This window comes from Coffea arabica, chromosome 5c, assembly GCF_036785885.1.
Source record: "Coffea arabica cultivar ET-39 chromosome 5c, Coffea Arabica ET-39 HiFi, whole genome shotgun sequence".
Lineage (NCBI taxonomy): Eukaryota > Viridiplantae > Streptophyta > Magnoliopsida > Gentianales > Rubiaceae > Coffea > Coffea arabica.
In genome coordinates, this window is record NC_092319.1 from 3846910 (window position 1) to 3859813 (window position 12904).

General features: G+C 33.0%; 1 protein-coding gene and 1 long non-coding RNA gene across 2 annotated transcripts; both read left to right on the plus strand.

Annotated features, from left to right (window-relative positions):
- Positions 1–3874: 3874 nt before the first annotated feature.
- Positions 3875–4638, plus strand: LOC140007408 (uncharacterized). Its single transcript, XR_011814720.1, has 2 exons — positions 3875–4049; positions 4498–4638. It is a non-coding gene; the product is annotated as an uncharacterized lncRNA (long non-coding RNA).
- Positions 4639–5575: 937 nt separating this feature from the next.
- On the plus strand, positions 5576–7655 carry LOC113689060 (xyloglucan galactosyltransferase XLT2-like). Its single transcript, XM_027206894.2, has one exon. The coding sequence runs from the start codon at positions 5917–5919 to the stop codon at positions 7399–7401; it is 1485 nt and encodes a 494-aa protein (XP_027062695.2). The 5' UTR covers positions 5576–5916; the 3' UTR covers positions 7402–7655.
- Positions 7656–12904: the final 5249 nt, after the last annotated feature.

The window sequence follows — 12904 nt, forward strand, 5'->3', positions numbered from 1 at the left end:
AAGTTTAGAATTAAAATTATGGATTTAATTGAAAAATAACATCAAAATTTTAGGACAATATTTATAAAATATGAAATATTTGAGGTATATTAATAAGTTTTAACAATTTAGGGGGTCAAAACATAATATTGAAAAAATTTAAACTTTTTTAACAAAATGCTCTGGTTGGGCCGGTTTTCCCGGGTTTGTACAGGTCAAACCCGGGTTTTGACCGAGTTTGTAATCTCCTGGTTCTCTGATGAACAATTCAGACCAGACACTTGGCCGGTTTTCGGTTCAATCGGTTGGACCGGCCAGTCCGGTCCAAGTTTAAAAACACAGGATTCCACTTGTAGGAACAAAAGATGGACTTTGGTTACAAATACAATGACAACACGAACCTGGATCAAATCTAGATTCAAGCATCTTTATCGTTAGTCTACACCCTATGTTTACCATTTTTCATGTAAAAACAACTAACCAAATTCCTCTTACTCTAAATAGAAATTGGATTTGGGGTACAATTAATTACAATGGCGACAAGATGGACTATGAAGTGCATTATCCACTGTATAACCACATATTCACAATTTCACAGTTGGACGCCAAAAAAAAAAAAACTCACCAAAGTACTACCCACAGCAACAAAAATTAGATTCTTGGGTCGAACAAAATGGCAATGGTAAGGGAGAAAATATTTGAGTCAAATAAATTGGCAAATATGAGGGAAAAAAATCCCTACCGCAAAAGCCTTAGCATCTAAATTGGAAAACAACATTCACTCAAAAATTTGATGTGAGTGTCATCGATGATTTGTATTGTCGTTTTTATTCACTTTTGTCCTTTGCTCATAGATACTAAAAGATTCCATTCAAGCACCCTTCTCTCAATCAGGATGAGACTTCAACTGCTTGATTTAAGTAATGAATGAATTTATTGTAGTTCTTAATCATTTTTGTCATTTGCTCAAAGATACTAGTAAAAGATTCCATTCAATTATCCTTCACGCAATCAGAATAAGACTTCTATTTTATTTAACATAACTAATGGTGATAAAAGAATTTTAGGTATATTTCAAAGATGTCAATGTTGATTAAAGTTTAATAGACTGCGCATATCGAAAACAAAATGCACAAATTTTTCTCTAGTGAAGAATAACTAATGGTGTGTGCTTTTGTGCTTTTCAAAAATCGAGGTTGTTTGGATTGCAACTTTTCAAGTCGTAAGATTTATGTAGAATAAGTATTATTTATTTTAACAACCTTTAGATAAAAAAATGCCTTAATTTCAACTTATTTTGTGAAACAATGGATGAAGCAGGATACACTGGTGAAATCATATTTTGTCACCTCAAATTTTGGACTTTCAATAGATCTCTAGGGTTGGCCTGATCTCTCCCTATCTCATCCTACAACGATATAGGGGTTGGACTTTCATTATGTATGGGCTGGGTTGGTTGTTGGCTTAAAAATAAGCCCAAAATTGAACGCTTGGAGAACTATAACTTCAGCGTGATATAAGTCCAACTCAGCTAACTCTTTTTCGGACTAAAGCCCAATAAAGAAGGAACAAGTTGGGACTGTAATATTTCTGACCCAAATAGGGCAGCTGCGAGCCCTTTAGCTATGTGAGCTTATCAAAACCTAGGCCTAAAGCCTAATCGACAGTTTGTTTGAACTAAAACCTTAAAATTATCTCATTATAGTCCAATCACTTTTTTTTTTTTGTCAAAAATAAATATCATTATAGTCCAATCACTAATAGAATCCACAAAACAGAACTAATGGAATAGTTACTACTCTTAGTTACCTTATAACTAAAATTAGAATATCCTGTTACCACCTTACTTGAGAGTGATAACTGACAATTAGATTACAATAGAACGAATGTAGATTTAAGGGAGCAAAGTGTCCAAACTTTGGTTCAAGGTATAGCTGTCAAACAAACCCATTTAACTAAGTTTACTCATATCGGCCCATGAATAGATGGGTATGAATATCTTAAATTTTTGCATATGGGTATAAATGGGTTTCCCAATAATACCCATTTAAATGGGTATTATTGGGTAAGCCATCAAATCCAATTAACCCATTTAGAATTGTCTTTCCCCAAACCTCCTCTCTTCCCCCACCCATTTTTTTTTTTCAAATTTTTCATTTTGTCATGATGTTAACTACTTTTGTTTCATTATTATTATTAGTTTTTGGTTTTATCTTATCATTTTATTTTCTTTTAGTTTGTTAATTTGTTCATTTTTCAACATTACCAATTTATGACAAGTTTTAGTCTCTTTTCTTACTTTTCCAAAATGAAAATTTGAATTTACACACGAAAAAATACTAGATGTTCAAAATTTTTGGATTAAATTTTTATGTTAAGTTTTATAGTCCTTAGTTATGGAGAGACTTTTATAAATTGATAACTTAGTTTGTAAAAATGAATATAGATGAATTTACAAAAAATTAAAATAAATGGGTTATAAATGGATAATTGGGTTATCCAATTCATTTTTTGACTTACTCATCTAATTAAATAGGTATAAATGGGTTGACTCACTTATACCCATTACCCATTTTACCCAACCCAAACCCGCTCAAATCACCCATTTTGACATCTCTAGTTCAAGGTTGCAAAATAGAATTAATCCCAAGATACATTGGAAACATCAAATGGGATCGAGTTGGGAAGGGTGAGAGCTATTGAGCTAATTATGTTTGAAAACCCACTTCCTTCATAATTTTATTATAATCTTTGAAGATTTCTAATGTGTTTTACGTCAAACTACTTTATATTTCAAACTTCTAATCTAATTTGAATAGTAGTTCTGTGTCAGCATTAATATTCTCCTTGTAATTTTTTGTTTTATTTTTTAAAGATTTTTTTCTTTGGCATTTTTTTATCTTAGAAATCAAACGTGGTCAATGAGAATGAAGTGACAGAATTGTAGGCAAAAATCTACGTATACGAAAAACACAGGAAACTCAAAAATTGGATCCGAATTGGTGAGTTGATTTGAGCTTATTTTTGTTTATGATTTTACCAACCAAAACGGTGCGTTTCAGGGTCCATGAAGGAAACTTGTTACTTCAAGTTCGTTAATTAATTGTACTATGAGATATGGTAATAGGCTTTTTTTTTTTCCATGGATGCGAGTCATTAGGGCATAAACGCACAATTAAATTCAAACATTATCATCTACCTTTTAATTACGTAAACTTTTGCCCACCAAATTTAAATTTTTGCAAACAAATAAACATTGGTCTCACCACTTAATACTCTTTTCTAAAAGTAGAATAGAAAAAGCTAGGGTAAAAGATATCCTAAGTCATTTATTAAGAAAAGCTAGGGTAAAAGATATCCTAACTCATTTATTATTTAGCTTTTCTTAATGCTAAATCGTACCCGCTTTTGATACCAAGTGCAGCATGCCTTTTCAATTCTTCTTCTTCTTTTTTATTATTGTTATTATTTTTTTGCCCTCCTTAGTTTTCAAGATTAAAAGTGTGGGATTAAAGAGCAGGTTAGATCATGGAGTCATACAGCCACGGATTTAAGGGGGGGCTGGTGGGGGCTTAAGCCCCCCCCAAGCCGCCGGAAAACCCCCTATATATAAGGGATTCCAGCGGCTAGCCCAGCCCAGCCTAGCCCCCCCACGGTGATCCAGATCTACCATCCTCCATGGCTCCATGAATGCTGCAGAGAAAGTGAAGAAGAGCTGGAAAGCCGCTGCCGTGCTGACTACTGAGGAAGAAGATGACCCATTTCATTTTGAATTTTTTTTTTTGCCCTCTAAATACAAAACGACGTCGTTTCACTTTTAGTGGAACGACGTCGTTTTGTATAATGAGGGGAAAAAAAAAATACATCAGATGAAGCCCTAAGGCTTCATCTGATGCAAAAGCACGCCGCCAGTGCCAAAGGGCAAACAAGACTCCAACTCCAAGAAAAAGACGCCAGGCTCCAAGAACTCCAAGAAGCTTCAGTTGAGATTCTACCATCCTGCTTCAAGCCTTCAATTCAAGGCTCCAAGACTCCAACTCTCCACCATTCCATTCACATAAATCTTTTAGGTTAGTTTTTTGGTTTAAATTACAATATTCATCTTTATATTTTTGTTAATTATATGTTTAAATTATTTTTGAATTTTGAGTATCTTGATATTAATTTGATTAAGATTAATTTTTATTTAGTTTATGTTAATGTAATTTAAGAATTTGAAAGATTACATAAAAAAATTTAATGATATTAAATTTAAATTAGAAATTAGTTTAGAAATTGTATAGATTTTAGGTTGTATTTAGTTTTTAAAATTTTGTTAGTTTTATATTTGAAATTTTAAGAATTAATTATGTGAATTAGAAATTTTGAATGTAAAAATAAATTCAAAATTTTATGAGATTGAATTAGAGATTATATGGGATTTATATCCTGAAGACTTCTCAAGTAACGATTATTTATATCTTGAGTTTCAACTTCGAAATTATATTTATAATGTGCAACGCGATCCTCAATTTTCAGAAGTTGGAGATTTGGGAAGTCTTGCTCAACAAATGGTTAAAACTGGTAAAAATACAGTTTTTCCATTGGTTTATCGTCTGATCCAGTTGGCATTAGTTCTACCAGTTGCGACTGCTTCTGTTGAAAGAGTATTTTCTGCAATGAATATTGTCAAGACTGATTTGCGCAACAAAATGGGAGACGAGTGGATGAATGACTGTCTGGTTGTATACATCGAGAAGGATATTTTTGCAACAATTGAAAATGAGCAAATATTGCAGTTTTTTCAACGGATGAAGACTCGCAGAATGCAATTGCCTCCTCTTCGTTATTCGAGTGCAACAACTACCAATACTTCAAGTGTTAATCAATAACAAATTTTTGGGTATGTATAATTATATGTTTTTATTATTTTTATAATTATTGATTCTAAATTTTACTTATTAAATATATTTATTTCGTCACAAAAAAAAATTTTAATACACTTCAGCCCCCCCAAAAATAAATTTCTGGCTCCGTCCCTGGTCATATATTTGTTTTTTTATTTAGAAACTGGTCCCAAATCCAAGTTAAAAATAGCTCTCAATCACTATTAAAGAGAGCTTAGATGTATCAATGGCTGAAGTAATTGCACTTTGCACCCTTGAGCTTTTGGCATTAACCACTCTGTCATCTAATCCATCAATTGCATCACTACAATGTCCCAAACATTTTAAAATTTTTACAAAGTAGCACAATTATAACTTGAATACTAACCAATTTTAAGCAATAAGCATCGTTTCACTCTGGAACTATCCAGATATATTATACTTTAAAAATAGCAGCATCTATGGATACATTTTCTCTTTCTAATTTCGATAACTTCTCTGTATTTCTCTATTGAGAGATAAATATCGAATTTAAATAAGACAAAAGTACATTGGCAATTACATGGCTAACCAAAAGGATTCAATTTATTCAACTACTTTACAAGTTTGGGGCACTAAACTGCTACGCTTGATAGTTTAGAGGGCAAATCATTAAACCCCGGATAGTCAATGGTGCACATCACAATTAAGCCTTGATTGTTAAAGTAACCATGTATTTTACAATTTTGGCATTGCTCAAAATAGGTCAGTATCCATTAACAGCTACAGTATAAAGTTCTCTTTTATTTTTTTTTTCCTTTCTGACAACCTACTACTGTATACGAATGGAATCAATGTTCCAAAACTCCAGTTCTTTGTCCGCGACTTGCGCGTAAATCCTCTCTTTCTACTCTTTTTTCTTCTACTGTACTTTGATCAAACATAGACTCCACCATTCATGCTACCCATCTATATCATCATAGCCGACTGCATAATTAAATCTTGAACTTTCACTCCCAAGCCCCCATTAGCCCACATTTCACCACTCAATAAAGGTTTCCTGAGTCAATACTCAATACTCCGAAAAAAAGTCATGCCGCCTACTTTCTCTAGCCAGCGCTCTTCTCCTCCTCCTCCTCCTCCTCAGCATCACTACTCACCCAAGAAAACCAAGCCATCCCTCCTAAAGACCACCTTCAACTCCATCAAATCTCAGCCGGGCTTCCGCCTGACCGGCTGGCTCGTCATTACACTGATTTTCCAAGCCTTGATTATCGTCTTCTTTCTCCAAGATTCCTCTTCTGCACCAGCGCCCTCGCGTCTGCAGAGCTTTCAAGCGCCTACCGATAAAGAATGCAAATTCGGTAGAATCTATGTTTATGATCTTCCTCCTGAATTCAATGCTGATTTGTTGAAGAACTGCAATGACTTGGACCCGTGGAAGTCACGGTGCAATGCAGTCTCCAAAGGTGGTTTCGGCCCAAAAGCCACCAACCTCGGCGCTGTTGTGCCCGAGAATCTCCTGCCCGCGTGGTACTGGACGGATATGTACATAGGGGAAGTGATATATCACGTTAGGGTGATGGATTACAAGTGTCGAACGCTCGATCCTTTGCAAGCTACAGCGTTTTATGTACCCTTTTATCCAGGGCTTGCTGTTGGGAAGTACTTATGGTTCAACTACACATCCAAAGATCGCGATCGTCCCAGTGAAATGTTGCTGGATTGGCTTACCAAACAGCCCTATTGGAAGAAAAGCAATGGGGCGGATCATGTATTTGCATTTGGTAGATTAACGTGGGATTTTCGAAGGCAAACGGATAAGGACACTGATTGGGGAACAAGTTTTATTTACATGCCATTGATGAAGAATGTCATAAAGATTACAGTGGAAAGGAGTCCATGGGATGAGTTAGAATTCAGTGTTCCATATCCTACATCATTCCATCCACGCTCCGAATCCGATATAGTCCAATGGCAAAGCTACATAAGATCAAGAACTCGCCACAGCCTGTTCACCTTCGTGGGCGCGACGCGTACAAAAATCAAGAATGATTTCAGGGGATTGTTGATGGACTACTGCAAGAGTGAGTCTGGATCATGTAGAGTAGTGGATTGTTCTGTGACAAGATGCTCAGACGGCGCAACGGCAATACTTGAGGCATTCTTGGATTCAGATTTCTGCTTGCAGCCAAAAGGTGATGGTTCCACAAGAAGGTCATTTTTTGATTGTATGTTGGCTGGTTCAATTCCTGTTTATTTCTGGGAGGGGAGTTTTCAGGGTCAGTATGAATGGCATTTGCCTATCAATGCAAAGACTTATTCAGTTTTCATAAATCATAATGATGTGAGGAATGGAGAAAATGGTACTGTAAGAATTAGAAAGGTGCTTGAAGGGTACAATAAAGATGAAGTGAAGAAGATGAGAGAGACAATTATTGATCTTCTTCCAAGATTGTTGTATGCAGAATCAAGTAAAGGTTTGGGGAATAATACCAAAGATGCTTTTGATGTCACTATGGAAAGGGTATTGAGAAGAATCCAGCTTCAGAATTTGAGAAAGAAGCAGAATTTTTGAGGAATTTCAATTTTTTTTCTTGATGGATTTTTGAGGATACAATTTGCATTTTGCAGTGAAGGGGTACTTTTCATTGTCAATTTATTCATTTTTCCCCATTTTCCTTGCCCTTTTTCCGGCTTATATATTGTATATGACACTTGGTAGAATTCTTTCTTTTTTACTTCTGAATAAACCTATTGTAATTTAATTATGTTTTATAGAGGAATTGGGGAAGAAAATAGAATATGAATCTCTAATTGAGAAAATTCGGATTAGTCTTGGACATATTTAGTGTATTTTTAGTTAAATTTTGAGATCTTTAAATTTAAGGTCATATATTCTTATTGCTTTTTTTTTTTTTTGGAGGGTATCTAAGTCATGTTGCCATCAATAGTGAGTGGTGAAATTAAGGCCATTACAACAATATGCCAGCTTGGGAGAGAGATTGGAAAGAGGAAAAAGATGGTAGACACTTTGATTCCAAACGCACTAACAACGGAATTGACTATTGAGGTGGGAACGTGTTAAGGCTTTGGAATCAAGTGAAATTGATAAATGAATGGAATACAAAGCACCATTCGACTGTTTTCCCTATTGTCTTTTTTTTTTTTTTCCGGAAATTTCTAGTTTTCATACTTTGTCACAATATATGAAAAGGATGTTAGCAAATGATGTCCAAAAATGAAAGAAAAGTTAAAAAAGAAAAAAAAAAAAAAGGGTTAGTTGTAGTAGAATTCAGAATATAAAGTTCACATTGCCTTTTTTATTAGTATTATAAAGAATATATAAATCTTTTCTGCATTGTAAGTGCATACATTTACGAGTTTTAGATGCATGTTATAAATGTAAATTTTAGGATTTAAATTTAGATTAAAAAATATATATATTCTATATACATTGACAGAATATTCCAATAGTGATGGGTTACGCGTAATCTCTTTTAAAAATTAGACATTGTACAGAATCCTAAAATGACATGCAGCAAGTGATAACGTATACTACTAGTTTGGTGGAATCAATTTTGGAAAGAATAATTCTGCTGCAATCCAGAACAATTTACATAGAGTTTGGTGCAATCTATAAATTAATCTTGTGCAGGCTCCTAAAATTATGGGCTACAGGTGATTTCAATCTAGCTTTAGTCGACAACGTTCTCCTACTTTTGAAAAATTGGTCTCCGCAATCAAAGTTGATTATGAAGCTGCCCGGTTAGGGTTATATTATATTATTCAGTAACTCTTCTTTCTAATGTTGAATTGACACTAATCTTTTTGGTCACCAACACTGCTCACTTTTGACCTTTTATTTCGACCAAAAATTATATAGTATTGGCATACTTTTTTTTTTTTTTTTTTTGTCGACACAGGGGTGTCCGGGTCAAGATTCGAAAGTGGCCCGACTAATCCCCTGCGGCCCGAGAGGAGAGGCCCCATCCCCCCGAACACGATAACCCTGCACGACTCGAACCCCTGGCAAGCGCTCCTAAGGAGGCGTGCGCTGCCACTGCCAGACGAGCTGCCCAGGAGGGGCCAGTATTGGCATACCCTTTAGTTCACTTTAGTTGTTTGCTATTCTACACACAATTGTGCTAGAATTTCTACTTTGATCCCCAATACTTTAAACTTACTTCATTCATTAAAGTATGACATTTGTTTCACTTTAGTTCCTAAAGTATAAAGTCTATTCCGCTTTAATTCTTAAATTATAAAATATATCCCACTTTGATACTTAAAGAATAATATTTATACCATTTAAGTATAAAATTTGTCTCAGTTTTGTCATTAATTTTATCGAAGTGGGACAAAATTTACGTTTTAAGGATTAAAATGTCTCATTTTAAAGTTTAGGAACCAAAGAAAAACTCCAACCATAGGTAAAAGTGAAAAGTGGAATAAACCCTATATGAGTTAGTGGAATGTGTTTTATTTTATTTTTTCAGGTGTGTTTTATTTTATATTATCAGAATGAAAGGAAAGCATTAAAATGTCTCATTTTAAAGTTTTGGGACCAAAGAAAAAATCCAACCATAAGTGAAGGTGAAAATTGGAATTAACCCTATATGAATTTGTGGCATGTGTTTTATTTTATATTATCAGAATGGAAGTAAAGCATTTTGTCGTGGCTGTGCAATGTACATTCATTTAGCTTACATTGTGTGCACTCGAGACAATGCCGCTGTTTAGCTGCACTTGTTCAAAATATAACACTTGGGAGCCCTCTTAAACTAGTGTTAATTAAACACAGTTAGACAATGTCTAGAAACTTGTAAATTAATCTTTGAGTAAGTTTTTTTTATATACTGTTAGTGGACAAATTTTTTTTTTTACATTAATAGATATGACTGCATGACATGGTGTTGATTTCAGTTTTGAAGTTCTATTTATATACATGTGGCATACGTCCAACTAGCATTCATATAAATATTAGAGTAAATCTTTTCTACACTGACAGTGTATACACTATCATCGTTGAATTCATGACATGTGTGTAAAAATTGAATTTCAAATTCAAAATTTTCATTGTTGTTATTTATCCAACGCTGATAATGTATACACTGTTAGTGTAGAAAAGATTAATCCTAACTTTCTTCATGTTTAAAGTTTATTGAATAGCTTTTTCTTTTCTTTTGTATGAAGGTTATGATGATTTACTTTGACATGGTACTATGCAATTCTTACCCCAAAAGAGTACTAGGAATTGGCCAAATTATATATCTGACAGGCTAATTAACATAAACGATTTAGAAATTTGTATTCAAAAACAAAAAAACAAAAGAAAAGAAAGAAACAGCATCCAATGATCACTACCATGTCAAAACGCATTAAACAATAGTGAGGATTCTGGAAAGTGATTTTGCAGATCTGGAATATATGTTACAATATTCGCATTAAGTTGTTTTGTTCGTTGTCATGTGAAAAAAATCAAACTGTTTTTGGCAGTATTTAATCTGATTATCTCTTGTTTATATTAGTACCCAACTGTGATTGTCATTCAATTCTGACCACCCACTCTATACTTTTGTATTCGAGCTAAAGAACTCATAACAATATAGGCAAACAAAATTCCCAAGCTATATATATATATTTTTGCTGGGAAAAAATGCAACAATTTTTTCTTTTTCAAAACTGAAATGCATTGTCAAGCTGAAAGTGCAAAAAGTGCACTTCATTTATAAATTTTGTGGAGCCAAGAATTTCAAAAGAATATAAGGCCCATATACAAGGTTGTGGTAAAAAAAAAAAAATTTGTAACCAAGTTACAAAAGAACACAATGGAAAGATACAGAAATAGAATCTTTTCTTGATGATAGCCCTAGCTCCTAAAAACAGCTCAACAATGACTGTCTCATTTGTAATTCTTGATAAATGATAATAACACTTTATGGTTTTTTCAATTTATTCCCCACAAGATAATTATATGGAGAAAAGGGGTGAGCTAAGCGTGAAAGTATAAAATGTATGTTTTTTCAGGAAAAAAATAAGAAGTCTATTTAAATGATTATTTTTCAAGGCTTTTTTTAAAAAAATTATATTTTAGCTTCATACTAATAAATGAATCTGTGAGATAAAAAGACGGTTGGTTGATCAACGTATTTAAAATTTTTGTGAAGCATGTTTTATGAATAACATGACCGGACAAATATTTTCCCTACGCAACTACAGAACAGAATAACCGATGATATATTTCTCACCTATCACCATCTCCCCCCAAGCCTGATCTACTTAGCAAGAATATTTTAACCAGTTATGCAAATGCAGCTCCTAGCTTTTATGTTTAATTTATCTTTCCTTTTTGCACTTAACAGAAGGGCTTTTTTGATCATATAATGGTGGACACTGCAACAATTGGGTGACTAGATCTAAATGTTGAAGGAGCAATTCGAAACAAAATGGATTTAAAATGTTTAAATTTCAAAACCATTTGTTTGGATCAGATTACCTGGATATTAAAAATGTTTTATACCATATTTTAAATAGCATATTTTAGATTAATAGAGGAATCTGAGGTTGATTCTACTTAGAAATTTTACAATAACGTGTAAGTTCTTAAAAAGAAAAAAAAATGAGGGAGCTTTTATTTTTATTTTTTGGATAAACAAATAATGAGGGAATATGAATGTCATTGTGTATATACATTCAAACTTTAGAGTAATAGCTCAAAAAAAAAAAGATTTCAGAGTAAATCCTTTTTCTGAACACAATTTCTGGTCAGTTTTGATGACTAACTTTGGCAAAGATTTATTCCTTTTTAGAAGAGAGATCGCAAACCCTTCAACTTACTTCAATTGTAACAATTGAATGTGAATTTCAAATAAAATGTAATGTTTCAGACAATGAATCACAAATTAAGAATTTGAATTTGACTACTTTCAAATCCTTCCATAAAGATGCATCATTTCGAAAGTTTAAGCTTATTCTTTTTGCCAACCAATATTAAGCTCAAAAAATTTCAAGCTTCTTCTATGGATTGAAACCCAAAAAGGAAAAAACAAAAACTTACTATGTAAGAAAAAAGGGAAAATTGAGTTTTGTTGGCTTATAGTGACAGGAATGCTATTTTTTTTTTTTTTGGGTTACAAATAGGAAGGCTATTTTAAACCAAATATATTTCATCTATTCTACACGTTAAAGCTTTACCGTTGAAGGGCTCATTACGTCCCAATTCTTTTTTTTTTTTTTTCACTTCCCAATTCTCTCTTAAAATAGTTTTGTGTTATAGTTTTGGGAAGTGGACCAAAATGATTCTTTTGTTTTGCCCAAAACCAATTTGATCCATTTTAATTCGAAAACGATACAATTTGGCTCCCTTATAATTTCAACAAAAACTTATAAATAGCACTTTACAATTTTTCACCATTTATGACAAACAATACTTACCTTATAATCTTTTTTTTAAAAAAAGTTGACTGCCGACTGTCAAGTAGACTCTTAGAGGTGCTAAAACTTGCATAATTTTGTGCATTATAATAACGTTTATAAATTTAATTTTACTGTGGAAATTCACTAGTTGACAAAAGAAAAAAACAAGTATATATGATGCTTAGGCATCATTTTGAAAGAAAATCATGCTTCCTGTATTGTACACAGTAGTAATTTAGTTATAGTTCATTTATTTAGTGCCGAACTTAAATTTAAATTTTTTCATGCAACGTGGTTAAAATATTGGAATTTTCTTTTCCAATAAAAGAAAATAATATTAGGATGCTTGTAAATGCCTCTAAAGCCTATTTTAATATTCATAAAGTTCACTTTCTTTTAAACCGGCCTAATATTAGTTAAAATAGTAAAGATCGTAGACTCAATATAATTTGCCTGAAATTACAAATGACCAAATTGATTAATTTTCTCAATATCAAGGACTAAATTTGCTTCCTTGAAACAAAAAGGACCATTTTAACCCACATCCTCATTATTGAGGACCAAAATTGCAATTCGTCCTTACTAAATCCTAATAAAAACAATTTCAGAAGACTATCATTTTCTTGCGCAGTCGGACCAATTACATGTTTCCATCAAAACAC